Below are 24,621 nucleotides of genomic sequence, written 5' to 3' on the forward strand. Positions count from 1 at the left end.
GTAATGACATATAGCACAGAAACAGGCCTTTTGGCCCAATTTGTTCAACCTCAATTTCTTTACTCACACTTGCTGATATGATCTAATCCACACTTTCAACAATTTTGTCTATTTGTAAAACATTTGGATCCACAGATCAAGTATTGGGAAATTAAGTACTATACAAAGCTCACAGAGTAATCGTATTATGTTAGACCATAATCTCCTTTAAATTGTGAAGTAATATTTTTACTTGTAAACAAAATCACTCAAAAATTTCATGAATCATTTTAGATTAACACAAGACATTAGTTTTCCCATGAATGGAAATCATGCCACTTGCCACACGGCCCTCTAGCATCACCCACACAAATGTTTATTTTTATCGGAAAAGGGAACAGATAATTTAAGAGTTTTCCTTTTTACAGGCAAATGTGTCAGAACAAAGATAATTTGTCATTTCATATTCCCCTTCTTTCCTATAAAAGATCTTAAACTAATAGCCGAATTTGATGTTACTCTTTTCACATCAGCAGTCTTAGCATTTTGGGAATTAGAATCTATTCTGGGAACAATCTTGAATAGAAAGAAATTACACTAAATAGTCAGAAAGGTGGGAATATGCTAGCTACATCAAACTACAATGATCCTGGGCTTCTGTTCAGCTGAAACAGTACAGATGAGGCAGATTCAGACTAATACACAAGTAAAGGACATGGAGATACAAATACGAAGTGGCCTCTATCCTTTCAAAGGATAACAACAATCAGAAATCAATTTGTATTTAATTCTTATTGAATCTAAAGCCTTGTGCATAAGCTTTCTAAGTGCAGAGAGACCTAAACTGGTCATTAATGGACAACCAAACTGATTTACATTATTCTTTTTATTAATTAGGTAAAATGCACAATTTTCAGATAATGACATATTTTCTCAAAGGACATGTGCAGTACACCTGCTTGCATAATACTTCAGGTACTTTGATTATATAAACGTAGTTTTAATTAAACGCATCATTACTGTTTTGAAGGAAGTCTGAATTAATCCATTAAGAACGATAGCATTCACTTGAGCATCTTATCCTTAAATGAAAATACATTGTTCTTTGTTCTGTACCCCATTGAAAATGGTGTTAGCATACCAATTGGGACAGTGCTGCATATACTGTGGAGTAAGCAGAAATCCAACAGTGCTATTTCAACTGCATTATTGTACCTTAGTAGTAACCTTTTGTGTAAAAACTAACACATAAGCTTAATTGTTTTGTTACCGTTCCTTAATCTTGGACATACTGAGAAAAGACAAAGATGCTCTTAAATATTTTCAAATATAGTTACTGAATTCACCAGGATCTCACTCATTGACAAGCATTCTTTATATAAACACAATTAAATCCAAAGTGTTTGTAACAAATATATTAAAAATAATGATTTGTTCCTCATGGTTATTTCAATACAAAATTGGAACAGTAGTTACAGATACAAATCCTAAACCAACTTGAAAATCACATTATTAAATGATTGCTTATTCCATTTTACACATAATGATTTCTTCAGAAAAAAATACATCAGATTACAAAACATTGCGAATAATTTTAAATACCTGAAGGAGAATTCACATTTTAAGTATGAGGATTTTATTCATTGAAAAAACATCTGTATCAACACAGCTAAATAATCCATTAATCAGTCCATTCTTCAATCAAAACCACTGCACATTGTTGGTGCCTTATAAATGAGAAGTGAGGAAAAAGAAATATTTTGCACAAACCAGCGTAACTCGTTGTCAGACACCAATATACTTGTGCATCTAGCTTATTTAAGTATAAATCCATGTCTAATCCAAGATGCTTTGAAAATGGCACCTTAAATACATAAAGATTAAGAAATATTCATGTGTTTAATATTGCTGTTCCTGTAATGTATAGATGTGCATGACTTGGGAAAAATACAAGCTGTGGACAATTTTGCACTAACGTCTTTAAGGCTCAGGCATTAATTGCTGAAACATAAAAACTAGATAGTGGATTGTTAAACTTTAATCAAAAATTAATAAAAGTTAATATATAGCTGGATAGGATGGTCTAGGCAACAATGCAAAAATTGTTTTATGAAATTTCAATGCAAAATTGCACCAAGTGACACATTATGTGCACAGAACAATGATGCAAATTTCATTTACTGTGCTCTAGTTACAAGCCCCATAAAATTAACCTAACATCTCATTGACACTTTCTGTAACTTGTACACAAACTAAACCAGAAAGGGCAACATTAGGAGTCATTGCACTTCAACATGGTCAATGATATTAGTAATATTATCCCCATTGTTTTCAGAAAACATTCACAACGATGTACTGGAGGCCTAGGGGAGAAATCACTTTGTTGATCTGTGCTTCCTCTATTAATCACCAATTGAAATCAGCTCCTGCACATATGGTTCATAAACATCAATGGAACTGAACGTGTAGGAGGTGAGTACAACCAATGGTCAATACTCATACGCATTCTTCACTGGCAGCCTGAGTGAATTTCTCCTCCTGCCAAGCTATTTCTATTACCTTACACAGCTTTGCAATACTTAGGCATTTAAGATACAAATATTAGTCAATTTTAATCAGGTAAAATACTAATTTCTTTAGAACTAATTAAGCTCTTGTCATGTAATAAATAGGTTTTTGAATAGTCATCTTAAGATGATAAAAGATTAGAAATAAAATTGATGTTGCAACTTGTGATATAAATTTGATCTCCTCACAAGGACCTCTTATTGCGATTGCTTCCAGTAGACAGAATGACTTAAAACCAGCGAATGATCTTTATGTTCTGAATATACTTGTGTATAACAGTGCTTCACCACATCATTATTTTATGTTAATAAAATCAACACTATTTTAAAACCTATTGTGCCCCTAAAGGCAATAGAAAATATGCTGGAAAAGAGGGCACAGAACACAAAGATACAAACAAAAGTGGGGATAGCATGAAGATGGAAAAAGATATGAAAGTGTGGATGATGAAGAGAGACAAGTGAAACATGCACTTCCTTAGTGTGGCTGTCAGGGGGGTGGAAGAGGACTTGTGCCTCAGAATTCTGAGGAAGCTTGGCCACTGCAATGCAGAAACAGGAGCAGTCTGTGCAAAGGATATTGATAAATCAACAATTTCAACTGCAGAGGAAGAGAGCCAGAAATAAAAAGGCCAGTTTTGTGGAGATGACAGAAAACGTTCATGATCAGCAGATGGACCATTGCTCCAGGGCTTGGCACCAAAAAATATTGCAACATTCTAGATTTGTGGATGCACCATAAGGAAAATGTTGGGGAATGATAGAAGAGTGGTTACTGTCTGAAAGAGTGATATAAGACTCAGTAGTAACTTTCAAAAGAGAATTGCATAAAGGACACACACAGCAGACGCTCGAATCTGGAACAATGAACAATCTGGACCAAGTTGCTTATTGCTCAAGAATTGCAGAAACACTTGAAGGGATAAGGAGCAGGTAAGTAGTGGATAACAATTTTAATGCCCTGATACTAAATTGAATGTTATATTAAATTGGGATTCTTTAACGATTTCCCTACAATTCAAGAAGTAATTGATTGGTATTTTGTGATGTCCTATAATCATTGAAGGTGCTATATAAAGAAATCCTTTGTTTAATTTTCTAGCTGATGTTACCAAGGGTCAGAGATACACAATGCACAAATGCCCTGGTCAAAAGCCTGCCATCCTCTACTTCCAAATCTCACACAAGAAACTTCAATAAGAAATGGAGATCGCAAATGCATGGTTGATCTCTAACTCAGTGGAACCCGCTGCCCCCATACCAAAAACAGCTTCTATTAATGGCACATTAAGATATTTTTGGCTAGAAGAAAGGAAGGACCAGACAGAAACTGGCAGGAAAATCTGAGGAACTAACTTTGATTGCCTCCAGAATTGGGCAGAGAGAATGTGGTACAACGGTTAACCATGTAAAGCAGGTGTGATGCAAGCTTTATGTTGTCATTTCATTATAACATTTGAAATATCCAGCCAACAGTAACTATCGTCTATTGGCTGGACAGCTCAGCAATCCAACAACATGACCAGCTGATGCCAGTGAAGGACGGCCCAAACTACTTAGAGAATGCTGGACCTCTTAAAGGGAAGGACATTGTGGCTAGAGCAAATGCTGGCAGGCATCTTATAGAAGATCTCTTAGTGGGTAGAGGGGTTTCTTAAAAAAAAGCGCAGCTTCTGAAAAATGGACTCAAGAGTTTTCAGATGGTGCAGACAAGAATTGCTGCAGGAAAAAAATGAAAACAGAAAATCTGGAAATACTCAGCAGGCAAGGCTGAACCTATGGTAAGAGCTCATGTTTCAGATCAAAAGCCTTTCATCAGAACACTGACAAAAGGTCTTCAACCTGAAATGTTAATGCCGTATTTTTGTTTCCACAGATGTGATCTGACCTGCTAAGTGTTTGCAGCAGTTTCTGTTTTTATTTTAGATTTCCAATATCTGCGATTCAACCTGAAACCTGAGGCCATCACCATTGGGAATCTCGGTATTGCTGGAGATCTCTTCTGAACAGTAACAAAGTGACAGTGGCTCACTACACCGGTTTCTTTCTGTACTGCAATGTATGTTTTGATGCTGTATCAAAATGGAGTAGGCCTCCACTTGCACGTTGCAAAGTTGGGGTCTGGTGTCCCATGCAAAGTTGTTGCTGGACTCTCCCATACAGCTTGATGTGTCCTTTCTGGAGGTAGGCTGCACAAAGGTGGTGTTGATGGAATTTGAAGATTCATTCATCAACCTCTGAAATGTTGTTGTTACTTTTGTTGTCCATTTGGCTGCATTACTTGAATTCACCACCATTCTATTTTTTTGTGAGCAAGGAGTATATTCTTTATCTCCACATTGCCTAAGTCTTCCAGTTCTATGTAAGAAAACTTGGGTGCCCTCTCTTGCTTGCATTCTGTTATCTTTTCCAACAAGCAGCAAACTTCCAGAAAGAGGTCTGTTGTCTGTTCCTTCTGCAATACACACTCCCTTCAAGAGTTGGAGGATAATCAATGCTTGAACTGTTTACTTATGGAGTCCGACTCTTACCCACAGGTAACGCCAGTGGAAGATGAGATCATGTAATCGCATTGACACCACAAATGTTATGACTGTCTGAATCTGGTCCAATGAGTGTGAAATAATCAAGTGTACATTTTGAAACTCTAGTAAATCTTACTCCCATAATCTCCTAAGAGATTTAGTGTTAATAACTGGTGGATCTAAGGTGCAAATTTGGGAGGCACCCTCTGCCTCATGAAATAAAGCTTTTCCGAGATAGTATTCAAAATAACATGTGGCCAAATGGGTCGCTGTGCTCTTAAGTAACCTTCAGTTGAGACTTATTTTCTGCAAAAAGCAGAGAAACATAAGGAACACCAATGAAGGCCCACTTCTCACTGGGCCAGAACTTGATGACTGGGCCCTGTTCAGGGATTTCTGAGACAGCATCAAAGTAGGCAAAGCAGACACAACCCAGATAAGCAGCCAGACAGATCAGGATATGCCTAGAACAAAAAGGGGAAAAAAAAGTAAGAATACACGCAATGATTTTTTAAATGATGTTCTTACAACTTCAGGACAATAAATTTGTTTGGTAAGTTAATATATTATCCATTCAATAGTCATTATCTATTCCTTATTGATTTCTGCTTTTCCACACATGGCTACCAAATTTAATGTTGATTTAGCAAAGTATTAACTGTACAATATTAATTAACCCAAGAGGTGTTTTGAAAAGTAAATTCTTCTTTTTTCTAATCTTTCACTTAGATTTAAAAATACTAACTTTTTCTCATCAATGACATCTGGACATTTTGTAAAGCAATGCAATAATTCAACTTAGATAAAAACTGATAACACACTTGAGATTCTTTCTGCTATTACTGTCATAGCATCATTTCCGTCTTGAAATGAGTCACAAATGCCTGGGATGCCTCAAGGGGCACACAACATATGGGAACTTACTTTTATTTACAGGTATAAAGTGTCAATATTTTTAATTGCTGAAGTGCGGCTAATAAAACTGAACAGCTAATTTCCTGCCATTAATTACTTCAGAATCAGAATCTGGTTTATTAGCACTGACGAATGTGAGAAATGTGTTATTCTGCAGCAGTGATATCAGGCAATACCTAAAACTTACATACATGACAATAAGAATTTATAATAGATAGATAAATAGTAGAAAAAGAGAGCAAAATATTGAGGTAGTATTCATGGGTTTGTGGACTGTTCAAAGATCTGATGGTAGGAAGGAATATTTTATTTGAACATTGATAATTCTGAATTACTTCAGTGATAGCTATTAATTTAGAATACTTGTTATAGAGATATTTTGCACAGTTTATTTCCAAAAGTTTTCATGGATCAATCAGTTTTAAAATTTTCAGTTGACCAGAATCATCATCCTTATGGAGAAGTGAATTACAGACTTCCACTACCCTTTGTGTAACAAAATACGATTTTGCCTCGCACTTTATCCTTTGTAATATCAGTGATGCTCACTCTTGCTCCCTGACACTCACTGACCTCCGGCACGCTGCTCATGTCTTCTACAGTGAAGATTGATGCAAAGTACTTATTAAGAGTAAGCAGTCGACGTTTTGGGCCTAGACCCTTCGTCAGGACAAGAGTAAAACAAGATGAGACGTCAAGAGTAGGAAGGTGTGGGGTAGGGGAGAAAGTAGTACAAGATAGTAGCTGATAGGCGAAAATGAGAGGGGGGAAGGGGTGAAGTAAAGAGCTGGGAAGCTGATTGGTGAAAGAGATACATGGACAGAGAGGGGGGTATCTGATAAAAGAGGTCAGAAGGCCATTGCAGAAAGGGAAGGAGGAGGAGCACCAGAGGAAGGTGATGGGCAAGTAAAGAAATAAAGTGAGAGAGGGAAACGGGAATGAGGAATGGTGAAGTGGGATGCAGTTACTGGAAGTTCAAGAAATCAATGTTCATGCCATCAGGTGGAGGCTACCCAGGCGGCACAAACACGAGAAAATCTGCAGATGCTGGAAATCCAAAGCAACACACCTCTCCCGGTTTCACCTATCATCTACCACCTTATTCTTCTTCCCCCCCTTCCCCCCACCTTCTTACTCTGACTTCTCATCTTTTTTTTTCAGTCCTGATGAAGGGTCTCAGCCTGAAACATCAACTGTTTACTTTTTTCCATAGATACCGCCTGACCTCCAGCATTTTGTGTGTTATTTTGAATAATGCTGACATGAAATATCTGTGTGAGTAATGATTGATTAATTTGTTAGGTGACATTTTTCCATTCATTATAAAGAACATTAACTGTTTCTCTTTCCACTGATTTTGCCCTATCTACTGAGCACTATCTGTTTTCATTTCTGATTTCCATCACTTGCACATGTTTGATTTTGATTACTTTAACATGGTGCACTGTGCTTTTATACAATGGTTCCAAATGAATGGAATGAATCAATCCTTTTGTGCCCAGGTGAGTTCGGGCAAAGGAGCAAAAGGGTTTACCATCTGTCTAGTCAAACAAGAATCAAGTAGATGTGGCCTGTGTTTTCCCAAATACATGCAATAGAGGTACATCATGAATAAAGTGGAAATGATTGAATAATAAATACAATTATGAAATGGTTGGTATCATCCTGTTTCTGAAAATATTGTAGTGAAAATTCTGCATTTAATTTATATAGCAAAACTTCAAGCAGCAAATTCATCTGAATCATAAGGTATGTCTCCTTAATTCCCCATATTACCAGGATAGTTCCTGAACCAACTGTCAATTTGAAGTTGATGCTGAGGCCAATGAATGTCCCATTCTCCAAGACCAAAGTTTCTATTCAGACAGGAGGACCAATCAAAAATCACACCAATAAGTGATGCAGGGAAGCTCATGTGAATCTTGAAGAGTGGAGGAACTCCCATGCTGTGATACAGTTAGGCCTTTGACAATGATCACATATTATAATCTTGAGTTCGGGACATTCTTATTCCCACTAAAGGTGAAGGTCAGACAAGGACCACAATGCTGTCTGGTAAGAAAGTTCAACTAAAGCCACAAAATGGAACTTGGTTACACATCAGGAAATTGATAAAAGTACTCATGGTTTTTCCTTTTGGAGAGGAACAATAATTTATGGGACAAACAGTCAATATATCTGCAGTACTTAACTTTTGAAATAAATCCTGATGACACATTTATTTCAACATAGAATGAGGGATAATATGAATGAGGCAAAATTACTAAATTACTAGCATGCATCTCACCAGACACAATGTAGATACGGAAAGTTGAATGCAGACCAGAGCTCACAGAAAAGGTTATCACTGATCCAGCAGAGCAGGGCTAACGCCCACCAAAACCCTGCTAAGAGACCCAACTTGTACACACGAATATTTTCACACCTGCAAGAGCAGAAGACACAAATTAGCTAGCAAAAGACTAAAAGCCGGACACATACAGCATAATCACAATCTGTTCTAAAATAGATTTAAAAATTGTTAACTCAAAGAAAGAATATGGTGATGTTTGTACTTTGACAGTGAGAAATAGCAGTTGTTCAGCTGAAATTCTATCAGCTTTACATTTCTTCTAACCAGCTTCCCTCTCCTTTCTGATAGCACCTTCTATGTCAGCCACTTGCCCAGGTACACAAGAGTTTCTGCCAGAGCAGATCATGAAGAAACCCCTAAATGCAATCCCAAAAAAACTAACCAATTTTCACTCAAGATTAATTCTAATTATCCTTCTGGGAAGGTCAGCTGAGATCAATAGCTCTTTAGTTCTGAATGGCACTCCCGTTGGCTTCGAATGAAATTTTAAAAAGTAAAAAGATATGCAATCTAATTTCTTATTCCTGGCTGGTTTCATCTTGGACTGGACAGGATGCACAGGACAAGAAGCTGCAGAGAGATATAGTCACAGTTCATTTCATCACAGGCACAGCATTCCCCATCACTGATAAGATCTACTGGAGGAGCTACCTCAAAAAGGCAATCTGCATCTTTAAGGATCCCCACCATCCACATCATGCCCTCTTAATGCAGCAGCCAGGCAGCAAGTACAGAAGTCCAAAATCCCATACTGTTACATTTGTGGTACTGGGAAACCGGGTGGCCGCGAATGACACACACGAGAGACGGAGAGCTGAGGAACAAATGTGCTGCTGTTCAGTTTTCTTGTGTCATCTACCCAGAATGCCCTCTCACATTGCATTCATCACATTGACAGCAACCCGAAAGGGTCAAAGTATACATGAATCCATAACATTTCCCTCCCCCCTTATCTTAAAGGTTCCTTCCCCCCCCCATACATAGCCCAGCGACTGAATTATTAACATTCCATTGAGTAATCATCAAATTCAACCAACAACAAAAACATTTTTTTCTAAACTAGGGAAAGGGAGTAGAGGTCCTCTATTCCCAGAGGATCATTCTGCCCCATATGCTCAGGATCAGTCACTAATGATTTAATCTGTCTGGGGGCCGCCTGTTCCTGTGAGGGTACCAAAGACCTGGGGATGATGCCAAAGTCATTTTATTTCTTGTTGTATGTATAGATCTTGGCTTGGGTACTGCCTTGTCAATAGGAGGCACCTCAGAAAGCTCGGGTGATGGGTGATGAAAGGACTAGCGTGTGATGATTCTGAATGTCAAGCAGATCAAGCTTCTTCACTCACAGAGTGAGAGCCACTCAGTCTGCTCTCAGTATGCTCCATCTTGTTCACACCTTTCTTTTTGTTTTACTAAAAGTCATTTTTCTTTATTACAATGTTTTTGGTTGACACTGTCTTTTTAATTTTACAGTCGCATTCAATATGTCCCTTTTTGCTTCAGCTTTCGTAATCTAAATCCCTATACCGGCGTTCTTTTTTTGAATGCCCAGTTTTGCCACAATGGTAACACTGATTGCCAATAGGTGTCTTATTCTTAAAGTCAGTAGAAACTTTATGAACTTGAGAAGGCGCTTCTTTAGCTGCCATCTCCATAGATGTACTAATCTCACTTGCCTTCTGTAACGTTAATCTGTCTCCTAGAAGCAAATGTTTCTGAATGACCTCACTACACAGACCACATCCCAGTCCATCACATAATATGTCTTTCAGCGACTGCCCAAAACCACTGTGTTCAGACAATTGCTTCAGCATTACTACAAACTCGTAGACTTACCTTCCTCTTGATTCCTGTTATGAAATCTAAAATCTCTCAGTGATTACCAAATGTTTAAGTGAATAGTGGTCATCGAAGACTTTAAGTATGTCCTTGTAAGATGTATCACCAGGTTTAGCAAGTTGCACTAGATTGCATAATAAATTAAACATTTTTACACCCATTACAGTCAGAAAGATGGAACATGAATATCATCTGGAATTTGATTTTCCAGTTGAAAATATTCAAATCTTTCTGTATATGAACTCCATTGTTCTGTCATTTCATCACATGGTCCCATACTTTCAAACACTGTTGTCATTTTCAAACTCAATCACATTCCAGAAGAGTTACTGAGTCTTTTCCATCTCTCTCTCTCCCTCTCTTAATTGTTTTATTTAACCGTCCCATTCCCATTCCCTCCCGCGGATTCTAAATTCACCACTCCTCCAGCGGCTGTCTTCTTGTCTTCTTACACAGCGGTACACCACCAGCGTTGCATACTTACGGAAGGGAAAAGAACAATAAATACCGCGTAAGGACTTGTCACCTCATCACCAGCTGTTATGTTTGTGATACTGGGAAACCGGGTGGCCATGAATAACACACACGAGAGATGGAGAGGTGAGGGGCACGCGTGCAGCTGTTTATTTTTCTCATAAGTCACCGTACCCAGAATGCCCTCTCACATTACACACAGAGAAGCTCAACAGCAACCCGTAAGGGCCAAAACATACAAAAACACGTAACATACACCACCAGGTTCAGGAACAGCTACTTTTTTACAACCATCAAATTTTTGAACTGACCTATACAACTCTAACACTACGTCAGCAATAGAACACTATGCACCACCTCTTATTCTGACCCTGGACTTCCCTTTGATTGTGTCTTTGTTCTTTGCACTAAGTACTTGTCTTTACACAGTCTTTTCTCTCTCTCTCTCTCTCTCTCTCTCTCTCTTCACTGTCTTGTATAATTTATAAGACACGGGGTGTCACAGTAGCGTGGTAGTTAGTGCAATGCTTTACAGTACCAGCGACCTGGGTTCAGTTCCCGCCGCTGCCTGTAAGGAATGTGTATGTTCTCCCCATGACCACATGGGTTTCTGTGGGTGCTCCGGTTTCCTCCCACAGTCAAAAGATGTACCAACTGGTAGGTTAATTGGTCAGTGCAAATTGTCCCGGGTTAGGCTAGGATCAAATTGGGCCACTGCAGGGTGGCGTAGCTCAAAGGGCCAGAAAGGTTTATTCTGTACTGAATCTCAATAAATAATAAGAATAAATAAATAATTGATACTCTGTGTATTGCCTGTACCTATGATAGATAGATAGATAGATAGATACTTTATTCATCCCCATGGGAAAATTCAACTTTTTTCCAATGTCCCATACACTTGTTGTAGCAAAACTAATTACATACAATACTTAACTCAGTAAAAAAAATATGATATGCATCTAAATCACCATCTCAAAAAGCATTAATAATAGCTTTTAAAAAGTTCTTAAGTCCTGGCGGTAGAATTGTAAAGCCTAATGGCATTGGGGAGTATTGACCTCTTCATCCTGTCTGAGGAGCATTGCATCGATAGTAACCTGTGGCTGAAACTGCTTCTCTGTCTCTGGATGGTGCTATGTAGAGGATGTTCAGTTATCCATAATTGACCGTAGCCTACTCAGCGCCCTTCGCTCAGCTACCGATGTTAAACTCTCCAGTACTTTGCCCACGACAGAGCCCGCCTTCCTTACCAGCTTATTAAGACGTGAGGCGTCCCTCTTCTTAATGCTTCCTCCCCAACACGCCACCACAAAGAAGAGGGCGCTCTCCACAACTGACCTATAGAACATCTTCAGCATCTCACTACAGACATTGAATGACGCCAACCTTCTTAGGAAGTACATTCGACTCTGTGCCTTCCTGCACAAGGCATCTGTGTTGGCAGTCCAGTCTAGCTTCTCGTCTAACTGTACTCCCAGATACTTGTAGGTCTTAACCTGCTCCACACATTCTCCATTAATGATCACTGGCTCCATATGAGGCCTAGATCTCCTAAAGTCCACCACCATCTCCTTGGTCTTGGTGATATTGAGACGCAGGTAGTTTGAGTTGCACCATATCACAAAGTCCTGTATCAGTTTCCTATACTCCTCCTCCTGTCCATTCCTGACACACCCCACTATGTACACGTAGTGCTGCTGCAAGCAAGTTTTTTTTTATTGTATCTGCACTTGTGCACATGACAATAAACCTGACTTGACTATTACTTAGGAGCAATGTTTTGTTTTTATAAAATGTACAATGAAAGACAAAATAATGGAGAAATTATGATAAATGGCAGCCAGCTGGCAGTTCCATGGAAAATGGTCAACTCTCAGTTGTTCAAGTCTGTTTGGTTTGGACCTCTGTGCAGCCTCAGCCAAACATGGACGAGTGGTGTAACCTAGAAGTTATCTGTTGAAAGCTATCCAGAAATCAATTATAGGCTTTTGGAATGCTTCTAAATGCAAGAACCGGAATAGATTTGAAACACTCTATGTAAATACCCTCTGATTCTGCCAATGGTCAATTTTACAACAAGTGGGGAAATGAAGTTAGGTCACAAATTAATCATGGTTTGTTGAATAGAAAACCAGGCTCAGGAAACTAAACGACTAATTTTCTGTTCCTATGTCCCAATGAATGTCATCACACATTTCAGGAAGTTTTATTCTCCACACAGTAGTTGCTCAGAGTGGCATTTTTACCCTTCAGAATCAAAAACAGGAATCCAATGAGCAGTTTAAAGTAATGTGTCCGATTGAGACACAACATATTTGTGTAGACACAACAAATTGAATGGTCTTGCTCAACTTTTAAGGACATGGAGAAAAGTGAATTTCCATGCAAACAGATAAACCTCTCCATTTTTTTTGTTTTAATTTATTTAAAATTGACACTATTTTCTGCAGAATATGTATAAATACCACAGATTTCTGTTCTACTTCCAAAAAACTAATTAACCACACAAAGCATTTTTTTATGGAACAGAGGGCTGGTTTGGTGAATGAACAGATTAAAGGAAGGCAGACCTATTCAAGCTTCTTTAGCCATTCAGACATAACAGTTTGCTTCTTGTCTTTCTATCTACTTTGGCTGATTAATGTTAAAATGCTGAAATAGAAACGGCTTTAAAAAGGTTCCAAACTGGAACAAATACATATTTCACAAGATGTAAATAATTCTTGCATATATCTGGTGAATTTCCATCTTTATATTTAAACTGTTCTGCATTGACTAAGTGCTGCTTTAATTGTGGAGTCCTGTCACCTGTTGGTATGAGTTGAATAGCCTTAAGAATGTCTGAAAAAAATTGCAAGCTGATGCTTCCATTCTTTTTCTTTTCTTCTATTAATCATACCTCAGATCACAATCGTGCAGTTATTTTTATTATCAAATACCAGCTGCATCAGTTTCACTCCTATAATCATAGTCTTATCCTTTGTCCTTTGTACATGGAAGATTAATTTCCACGTCTAACATCCGATAACACACTAAGCTGATTTTGTGCAGGACATCCTGAGACTTATTATTGTGCCTGAGGGAAGTGACCTTTCCGTTCTTGCAACTTCCTCTAAAAGAGGTCATTGAAAGCCAGTGAAACCTCCTACAAATCTTTACATTACAAAACAAAACGAAGTTCAGATTTAATAAATTTGATCCTGTTTGACTCTCACCAAAACTGAGTAACATTTCTACAAAAACAGCTGTCATGTTTGGAAGCAGTATAGGCGATTAGAGATATTAAAAGAGATTATACAACTGCTTCTGACAGAAGCTATTTCCCTTAAAGAGAGTTTTAATAAGCATAATGAAGTGGATGTGTACATGCCAAAGCAAATTACAAAGCTTTTGTACAGCTGCTCGCACACAAAAGATTCCCATTGCTTTAACCCTGGAGTTCTAACGTCAGTGGTTAAAACAATTTATGAAAGGTAAATCTGTTACCGGGAACTATACTAGAATGTATCAGGCTTCAAATTACTATTGAATTCATATAGTAGTTTAAATTTAAGTAGCAACTTTCAATTATTTGATCCCCTGACTACTGGAAAACACCACACTTCACTACACCACACCTTACTAACAGAGACACTGAGTTAACAGCCTTCCACTATGATCCACCACAAACTGCTGGAAGATGGATTTAAAAATATCTTGATATTCAGTTATCACAGACTGCACAGATTGTTGTCTTTTGCACACTGGTTGTCTGCCCTACTGGTGTGGACTTTCATTGATTCTATTATGGCTATTGAATTTATTGAGCATGCCCGCAAGGAAATGAATCTTAGGATTGTATATGATGATATATATATATGTACTTTGAACATTGGTTTCCTTCTCCATCCACTTCATTTGGTACTAAATACTGATGTTTCTGTATTCCTAGCACCCCATGGTACAATTTTCCACATATATTGTGTGGGCCAAAACACCTACCAGAAAAACAATGGATCTAAAGACAAAAATACAACTGCAGATGCTGTGGATCAAAGAATACGTACACAATGCTGGAAGAACTCAGCAGTTCAGGCAGCATCCGTGAGAAAAGAGTAGCCAACATTTCCGGCCAAGACCCTTCATCATCTTTCCTGTTGAAGGGTCTCGGCCCGAAACATTGGCTACTCTTGTCTCACGGATGCTGCCTGACCTGCTGAGTTCTTCCAGCGTTGTGTACGTATTCTTTGATCCACAGCATCTGCAGTTGTATTTTTGTGAAGCAATGGATCTGCTTTAATGGAGAAGTGGTACTTGTTATTTTAGACCGTAAGATATAGGAGCAGAAGTAGGCCATTTGGCCCATCGAGTCTGCTCTGCCATTCAATCATGGGCTGATCCAATTCTTCCAGTCAGCCCCATTCCCCTGCCTTCTCCCCATACCCTTTGATGCCCTGGCTAATCAAGAACCTGTCTATCTCTGCCTTAAATGCACCCAATGACTTGGCCTCCACAGCCGCTCATGGCAACAAATTCCACAGACTTACCAGCCTCTGACTGAAGTAATTTATCCGCATCTCTGTTCTAAATGGATGTCCTTCCATCCTGAAATCATGCCATCTTGTCCTAGACTCCCCTAACTTTGCCATATCTAATCCGTTCGGGCCTTTTAACATTCAGAATGTTTCTATGAGATCCTGAACTCCAGGGAATACAGCCCAAGAGCTGCCAGACGTTCCTCATATGGTAACCCTTTCATACACGAGTGAGATACAGCAACTAACTGAGTGGTGTCACAGCAACAACCTTGCACTTAATGTCAAAGAAGTGATTGTGGACTTCAGAAAGGGTAAGATGAGGGAATACACATCAGTCCTCATCAAGAGGAAAGAGTGAACAATTTCAAGTTCCTGTGTGTCAACATCTTTGAGGATCTATTCTGAGCCTAACATATTGATGCAGCTAGAAAGAAAGCACGACAGCCACTATATTTCATTAGGGGTTTGAGGAGATTTGGTATATTGCCAAAGACACTTGCAAATTTCTACAGATGTACCATGGAGTGCATTCTAACTGACTGCATCACGATCTGGTTGGGGGAAGGGGCACTGCACAGAAATCAAAATAAGCTGCAGAAAGTTGTAAACTCAGTCAGCTCCATCATGGGTACTAGCCTCCCCAGCATCCAGGACATCTTCAAGGAGAAATGCCTCAAATGAGATGTCTCCATTATTAAGGACCCCCATCACCCAGGACATGCCCTCTTCTCAGTGCTACCACCAGGGAGGAGGTACAGAAGCCTGAAGGAACACACTCAGCGATTCTGGAACAGCTTCTTCCCCTCTGCCATCAGATATCAGATTTCTGAATAGACATTGAACCCATGAAAACTCATTTTTTTTCTCTTTTTGCACTAATTTTTAATTACACACACACACACACACATTTACTGCAAGTTACAGTTCTTATTATGTACTTTTGCTGCAGAACAACAAATTTCACAACATATGCCAGTGATATTAAACCTGATTCTGATTCTGACTTGGCACTTGCTGTGTTCAAGGGAAGTAAATATATTTAGCAGTTCAGAGATTTAGGCCATGAAATTGCACTCAGATTTTCTGGTGGTTGGGTGCCAAATTGGTTCAAATTTGGCTGCATGCTTTCTGCTCTGCTGATGCCATCCATCAATCCAGTAAGTGTAGCATTTACATCACTTCCACATGCAGAGCTGGCAGATTGTGACACTAAATCCTTGTGTGACGCTGACTTGACATGAGCACTTCAACAAACATCATGGTTAATAGCACACACAGAATACTGTATTTGTCAGCTGCAAGAATCCATCCACCTGTTCTATTTAAAGGGCTCCTTAACTACTTTTGAGTTTGCCCATGACTGATTTAAAGAACCTGGGGTTTTGGACAAGACTTTTTGTTCCCTTGTTATTTCTCTTATTTCACACATATTGAATTCAGTTCCTGTTGGCTGGAGCAAGATTATTACTCATTTTTGTCTTTAATTCATTCTTCATCATTCCATCTACCCTCACCCACGCCACTTTTCCACTTTGTCCATACATTTGAAATGTCAAATATCCGAGAATATCAGGGACAGATTTTTTAGTATGTACTCTCTACACCTACTTCACTTTTGAGTTCCCCTAAATATTTAAAACTGCAACAATGAGTCATATTTGCAGTAAGAAAACCTTGTTTTTTCTGTCTCGCTCTTTCTCCCTTCTCTGAGACGACCGATTGGATAACATGCTCTGGAAATGCAGTGTGTAATTGACCCAACAGAGAACACACTGAAAGCTTGTTAACAAGATTCAGAATCAGATCCGTCTATTGGGGCATTTCCACCAGGGCGTAATGACGTACCTTGCCTGTATTACATTCACAATGCATGTAGTTATACTAATACAACATTAAATGGAGTAACTAGCACAAAACAACAGAATGGTGCCAAGATTGTAGTGAATTCTGAATGCAAAAAGAAACACTAAATTGATACTGATGGAATTAATAATGGGGGCCACTTTACCTGTCACAGAGCCACACCTCCCCAAGGCCATATCTTCATAATCTGTTGCTGGAACACCGTGATGTCCTAAATAAACCTTTAAACCATGTCATGCAAAGCCATGACAACCAAGAATCTGCGCTTGGCTGGCAGATGTCTGACATACCGCGCCATCACTTTTGGTGGCTTCTGTTTACAATGCTTCGGAAACTGAAATATTGTCTATCAGTTTACGCAATGATTGGGCCTAAAGGAATTGCTCATCAGTGCCATGTCGGCTGCAATCTAGGTTCCAGTGCCTGACTGCAGCTGAACTCCTCCAGGCTTCTAGATGTTCCCTGCATCCTTTCAGGCAGACTGACTATGAGCCAAGCACTTAAATTGGCCTTGCTCTTCAGCTTTCCTCTGTAAACAAAAATGTAGGTGCAGGAAATGTGAAGTAAAAAGGGAAAATGCAGGAAATTCTCAGCAGATCAAGCAGCAGCTACAGAGAGAGAAATGAAGTTAACCTCATAATGCCTGACCCTGTTGAGTTTTTCCTGCACTTCTGATTTTAATTTGGCCTTAATCTACACACTGCTCCCACCAAAGTTCTCAATGGAATCCTCTGGAACAAAACTTATGTTCTCACAAACTGGGACCTGAGCCATCCTTTCTCCCCGCCCCATCTGCAGGCTATTCATGTCCTGGCTACCTTCCATTGAACAGAAATAAACCTGGTGAGACACCAGGGCTATATGGAAGAGGAAAGACACAAGAGTAAGGTTAGGGTTCCAATCCCCTTCTTTTCAAAACATACACGGAATGCATTAAACTCACTGGAAGGGTTGCAGAGAAAAGTGCTGGAAAAGGACTTGTAATATCATGAAGGATCCCACCCACTCTGCTCATGGACTGTTTGTCCCACTCCCATCAGAGAGGAGCCTACTTAGCATCCATGCCAGGACTACCAGACTCAAAAACAGTTACTTTCTCCAATCAGTAAAGCTAATAAACACCTCCATCCACCACTACTTTATCATTTCCTGTCAGCCACCTTACACCTAGCATCACTTTAAGGACATACTATCAATGTATATAAAATATCTTACATATTTATATTACATTTTTTTATTACAGTGTTCTTTGTCTTATTGTGCTTTTTGCACTGCATCGGATCAGGAGTAAAAATTATTTTGTTCTTTTTACACTTGCATACAGGAAATAACATTAAAATGACTTGAACCTGAGCCACTGAATTTTGTCTGCACTTCTGGCCAATTTTGCTAATAAACTATTACAACAGGTAAGCCTTGCCACAATGGTTGGCTTGTCTGAAGCTTGATTTTGGACTGCTTTTGTCTCCTGATATCCCTGATAGTTTTACAGAGGTTGTATCTCAACTTCTTGTAAAGTCAGCATCATCTGAGTTTAACATTGCAATCCTAGACTTCAGTAGGAAGTGGGTTTCCCAGTTCATCCATGGTTTTTCCAGCTGGGAAAAGCAGGATTGTCCTCTTTGGTGACAGTCCTCAACATACTTGCTGATAAAACCGCTGGTGGTCACGACATGCTCATCTAGACTGGTTGCTGAGTCTTTGTACATACCGTAGACTAGTCCACAGACTCAAAGTAGTCACATACTGTAGAAGCTCATCTTTCCCTCAGAGCAGCACTGTATGACTTTCTGTACTAGATCCTAATGTTTCAGCTTCTGTTTATGTGCAGGGAGAAGGAGCACAGCTTGATGGTCTCATTTACCAATGTGTGGGCAGTGGAGTGGCTCTTTGGTGTCTTTAATGAATATGTAGCAAAGGTCAAAAGTGTTTGGGAAAGGAGACATGCTGGTAGATTATACATTCTTGAACTTGGCCTGGTTGAAGTCACCAGCCATGATGAAGAGGAGCTCTGGTTACCCCATTGTGGAAGACACTAGCACTGTGCCGGATGTTTGAGAGTGTCAGTGGGCAGCAATCTGCAAAGTTGCCATCATTAGGGTGAATGTTCTTATGAAGCTGAATGGTCAGAAGGTAGATAAGTCACCTGGACCAGATAGTATATACCCCAGGGTTCTGAAAGAGGTGGTTGAAGAGATTGTGGAGGCATTAGTAATGAACTTTCAAGAATCACTATATTCTGGAATGGTTCCAGAGGAATGGAAAATTACAAATGTCACTCCACCCTTCAAGAAGGGAGAGAGGTAGAAGAAAGGAAATTATAGGCCAGTTAGTCTGACCTCAGTAGTTGGGAAGTTGTTGGAGACAACTGTTAAAGGATGTGGCTTTGGGTACTTGGAAGTTCATAGCAAAATAGGCTGAATTCAGTATGGTTTCCTTTAAGGAAAATCTTGCCTGACTAATCTGTTGGAATTCTTTGAAGAAATAACAAGTAGGATAGAAAAAGGAGAATTGTGGAGTTGTGTATTTGAATTTTCAAAAGGCCTCTGACAAGGTACCACACACATGAGACTGTTTAACAAGTTAAGAGCCTGTGGTATTACAGGAAAGATACTAGCATTGATAGATCATTGGCTGATTGGCAAAGAGTGGGGATAAAGGGAGCCTTTTCTGGTTGGCTGCCAGCGACTTAGTGGTGTTCCAGGGGTCTGTGTTGGGCCCGCTTCTTTTTACATTGCATGTCAATGACATGGATTATTAAAATTGACAGCTTTGTGGCAAAGTTTGCAGATGATATGAAGATAGGTGGAGGAGCAGGTAGTTTTGAGGAAGTAGAGAGGCTACAGAAGGACTTAGACAGATTAGTAGAATGGACAAAGAAATGGCAGATGGAATACAGTGTCAGGAAGTGCATGGTCATGCACTTTGGTAGAAGAAATGAAAGGATAGATTTTCTAAATGGAGAGAAAATACAAAAATCTGAGGGGCAAAGGGACTTGGAGTTTTTGTTCAAAGGCTTTATAGGTTAATTTGCAGGTTGAGTTGGTGGTGAGAAAGGCAAATGTAATGTTGGCATTCATTACAAGAGGATTAGAATCAAAAAGCAAGGATGTAATGTTGAGACTTTATAAAGCACTGGTGAGGCCTCACTTGGGAGTATTATGAGCAGTTTTGGGTTGCTTATCATAGAAAGGTTGTGCTGTAGTTTTCTCCTTTTGCTTGTTCTTTCTTTCCTCTCTTTTCTATAAGTGTATACCTCCGAAAAATATAATGTGGAGATTTGTGACAAATATGACTATATGATATATATGTACAATATCTGAAATACATCTTATGGAAATGTTTGTTTGATGGTGAACTTCAATAAAAAATAAATTACAAAAAAGAAAGGTTGTGCTGACATTGAAGAGGGTTCAAAGGAGGTTCATGAAAAAGATTCCAGGATTGAAAGGCTTGTCATATGAAGAGTGTTTGATGATTCTGGGTCTGTACTCACTGGAATTCAGAAGAATGAAGGGTGACCTCATTGAAACCTATCGAATATTGAAAGGCCTTGATAGAGTGGATGTGGAGAGGATGTTTCCCATGGTGAGAGAGTCTAAGACCAGAGGACACAGTCTCAGAATAGAGGGGTGTCCTATTAGGATGGAGATGAGGAGGAATTTCTTTAGCCAGACAGTGGTGAATCTGTGGAATTCGTTGCCACCGGTGGCTGTGGAGGCAAAGTCATTGGGTATATTTAAGGCACAGGTTGATAGATTCTTGATTTGTCAGGGCATGAAGGTATATGAGGAGAAGGCAGGAGATTGAGGCTGAGAGGGAAATTGATTAGCCATGATGGAATGGCGCAGCAGACTCAATGGGCCCAGCGGCCTCACTCTACTTCTATACCTTATGGTCTTATAGCTATCCCATTTCAAGGCTGTTGATGATGGAGCGTCGTTCATTGAGTGTAGGTTTCCCATCCATCTGAAGTAGGATGCAGACTGCCTTCAGTATAGCTGGTAAACTCCCATACAGGGTAATACAGGCAACATTTTACCACTGGATACTCCAAGCTAGGTGAGCAGGAGCTCACCAGAACCATCACGTCCAAACACCACGAGATATTGAGTAAGAAGCAGATCCTGACTTTGCTTGGGGACATTGTACTCGGGTTCTATGGCACAGCCAATTGCAGCAGGCCTAAGCCACATTTGGTGATTTGTAGCACACAGCAGTCATTCAGTCTTGCTCTTAGTTCATCAACTTTGCTCTCAAATGTCAGGACATTGGCCAGATAGACACTGGGGAGGGGAGAGTTGGACCTGTGCTGTTTCAGCCTCACTTACAGCCCAGCCCCCTTACCAGGCGTCCGAGGTCAGTCCTGGAATGGAACCAGAGCCATCTGGACTGGAAAGTAAGTGACTCCTCAAGGACAGACCAGGAAGACCAGAAGACAATGCATCTGGAGTAGAAGGTCAATGATTTTGGTGAAGCAACAGAAAGATTATGTTACAGGAATTCTAATGCAACAAGGAAATACATTCTCAGTAGAGTGGGGTTAAATTTCCTTTATTTGGTAAGGCCACATACAATTTATTGATTAACTCCTTTTATGTGTCTGCCAAGTGTCGTGCTCGGGGCTAATTCACTCTTTCGTTGTTCCCATGAAGAGCATCAATACATGACAGGACCTATTAGGCAGATGTACAAGAGCCATATGTGTGCTTAATGAACCATTTTATTCAAAGGACAATGGGCAGAGAATTGGTATTAATGGCTTTCAACTGTTATTTCTTCAACTTTGGAATAACTAAGTGAATCTTCAAGCTGCATGAGGGTATCCCAGCGTAAGGCTCTTGGCACAGGTAACAAAAAAAATGAGTCTTTCATGCCTGTTGTGCTCCCCTTGAGCCTCCCTTCATCTCACTGCAGTCTCTTAGTGGAACGTTATTCCCTTCACCCTCCCCTTAAATGCACGAATACAATCCACTTCAATCACCCCCTGTGAGAGCCACTTCCACAGCCTCACTGCTCTTTGGGTAAAAAAGCTCCTTCACATGTCCTATTGGATTTCTTGACACTGTTTTATATTGTAAGCTTTCAATCACACTCTTCTCCGCAAGTGGAAACATCCTCTCCGTATCCCCTAACTTATAAATAAGACAATACAAAATAAAAGCTGGAGTAGGTCACACAGCTCCTCAAATTTGTTCTACCATTAGTAAGAGCAAGACCAATCATTTACCTCAGTCTTATTTCCAGTAGTTTCCTGTACTCACAATGCAAAGATCTATCAATCCCCATCCTGAATACATTCAATAACTGAGGTTCCACAGCCTTCTTGGACAGAGAATTACAAACATACAGTAAACTAAGAGAAGAAATTATTCTCCATATTTTGAGACTGTGACTCCCTGATTCTACATGCCCCAGCCAGGGGAAACAATACCTGCATCTACCCAGACAAGGCCTGTGAGAATTCGACACATTTCGATAAGATCACCTCTCATTTCTGTAAATTCAAGAGAATGCAGAACCAGACTCATGTATCTCTCCTCACAGGACAAACCACCCCTACCATCCAACGAAACCTTCACTGCACCCCCTTTATCAAGAATAAGTCCTTTCATAAACAGGGAAAGCAGACCCTGTAGGTGTGGTTTCAATGTACTTAGGATTGCAGTAAGACATCTTACTCTTTCACTTAGATTGACACAATATAGTGTCAAACCTTCCTGCAATAAAGGCTAACATACTGTTTGCCTTCCTAATTACTTGCTGTACTTGCAAGTTAACTTCCTAATGATTTGTGTACAAGGACAAACAAGTCCTTCTGAACAACAGCACTTATCAGTCTCTCACTGATTAATAAACGCTGCTTTTCCATTTTTTCCACCAAAATATCTGACTTCATGTTTTTTCCCACATTATATTCCATTTCCCAAGTCCTTGCATGTCTGCTCAACCTGTCTATTTCTCCTTGAAGCCTCTCTGTATCTTCCTCACAATTCACTTTGCCAGCTAGCTTTGTGTCATCAGCAAATGCTACACCTGGACTGCTCAACCAAATCATTCCTGTAGACTGTCAACAACTGCAGCAAGAACTGATCACCTCAACATGGCACTACTTACAGGCAATGAAAACATTTCATGTTTGTGAAGACCACTCTCAGCTTCTTCCCAAAAGAGGCCCTGTCTGTTTGCCCACTCCTGATATGCTTTGTGCCTTCCCCACTGTCCCATATTCTTTTTACATTTTACTATGTAGTATAACCAAGGTTCAGATTAGGTTTGGAATATGTGTTCCACAATTCAACGCTATCTCTCTAGAAATAAACAGTGGTATTGACCAGCATCAACCCACCCCCAACTCCCTACCTGATCCTATAACTGTCTATTAGATGCAAATTGTGAAATCGTGTTTTTGATTTCAGAATCTAAATCTTCAATGTAAACTTTAGACAAAAGTAACACACCACCACCGACCTTATTCTACTGTGAGAGGACACATTATATTCACGCTCTATGTTTTCTCCTGAAGCCAGCCAGCAGCCCGTTTTGCCACTTATCCCAATTTACGCCATAGATCATTCTTTAATACTGGTTCATTTTTTTCTTTCTCCATTAGTATGATCTGACCTATGTAGGTATTCCCTAAAGCTCCGTGTTTTGCAGCCTTCATATTGTTTTCTCTCAAACTGCTCTCATCGCCAGGATTTTAAGCTTCTTTATTCATGTTATTTCTCTCTCTCTCTCTCCAGCTGCTCTCATAAATAATCCGCCAAACTGGTTACTCACCAATATCTTATTTCCATGGCCATTCAACCTCACACTTTCAGAGACTTCCCCCCCCCCGTGCCTCATCCAACCTTCAGCTGCCTCCTTAAAACTAACTTACATTCTCTCTTTCTCAACTCTGACAAAGGCCTCCACCTGATCTGTTAACTCTGTTTACTTTTCCACACATCCTGTCCGAGTGGATGAGACTTTTTTTTGTCTATACTGCAGCCACTATAAACATGCAGGAGCAGTGTGTGGTTAAGTGCCTTGCTCAAGGACACAACACGCTGCCTTGGCTGAGGATCAAACTAACGACCTTCAGATCACTAGTCCAATGCCTTAACCACTTGGCCACGCACCACACTTTCAAGCATTTTCCGTTTTTAAATCTGAGGTGCACATCTGAGTCCACATTACCCACCGACATCACAGAGGAATTTCACATTTCAACACTCACCAAACATCCCGCCAACAATCTGGCTTTACATTCCTGTGCAGCCAAGTGGAAGTTCATTGGGATCAGCCCATTAGCATAATGGAAGGGTCTTGGGAAAGAAGATATTGAACATGTTGGCAACAGGCTTAGGTAGGCCCCCAAGCCCAGCAGGAACCAGATCACTCTGAGGGAGATTGTGATTAAGACCATAAGAGCATAATCAGGCCATTCTGCCCATCTTGGCTGCTCCACCATTTCATCATGGCTGATTTATTATCCCTCTCAACCCCATTCTCCTGTCTTCTCCCCATAACTTTTGATACGCTTACTAATTAAGAACCTATCCACTTTAAATATACCAGTGACTTGGCCTCCACAGCCACCCATG

The 24,621-nt window shown here is 39.8% G+C and overlaps 1 protein-coding gene across 2 annotated transcripts in view; it reads right to left on the reverse strand.

Annotated features, from left to right (window-relative positions):
• Positions 1-847: 847 nt before the first annotated feature.
• acer2 (alkaline ceramidase 2) overlaps positions 848-24,621 on the reverse strand; it is a 64,292-nt gene continuing 40,518 nt past the window's right edge. For both annotated transcript variants that reach the window (XM_073072841.1, XM_073072830.1), the window contains exons 5-6: positions 8,274-8,411; positions 848-5,535 (exon numbers count right to left, since the gene is read on the reverse strand). In XM_073072841.1, the coding sequence (XP_072928942.1) occupies positions 5,349-5,535; positions 8,274-8,411 (325 nt within the window). In that variant the 3' untranslated portion in view covers positions 848-5,348. The remainder of the gene's footprint in view (positions 5,536-8,273; positions 8,412-24,621) is intronic.

The sequence above is a fragment of the Hemitrygon akajei genome, chromosome 2 (assembly GCF_048418815.1).
Source record: "Hemitrygon akajei chromosome 2, sHemAka1.3, whole genome shotgun sequence".
In the NCBI taxonomy this organism is placed as follows: domain Eukaryota; kingdom Metazoa; phylum Chordata; class Chondrichthyes; order Myliobatiformes; family Dasyatidae; genus Hemitrygon; species Hemitrygon akajei.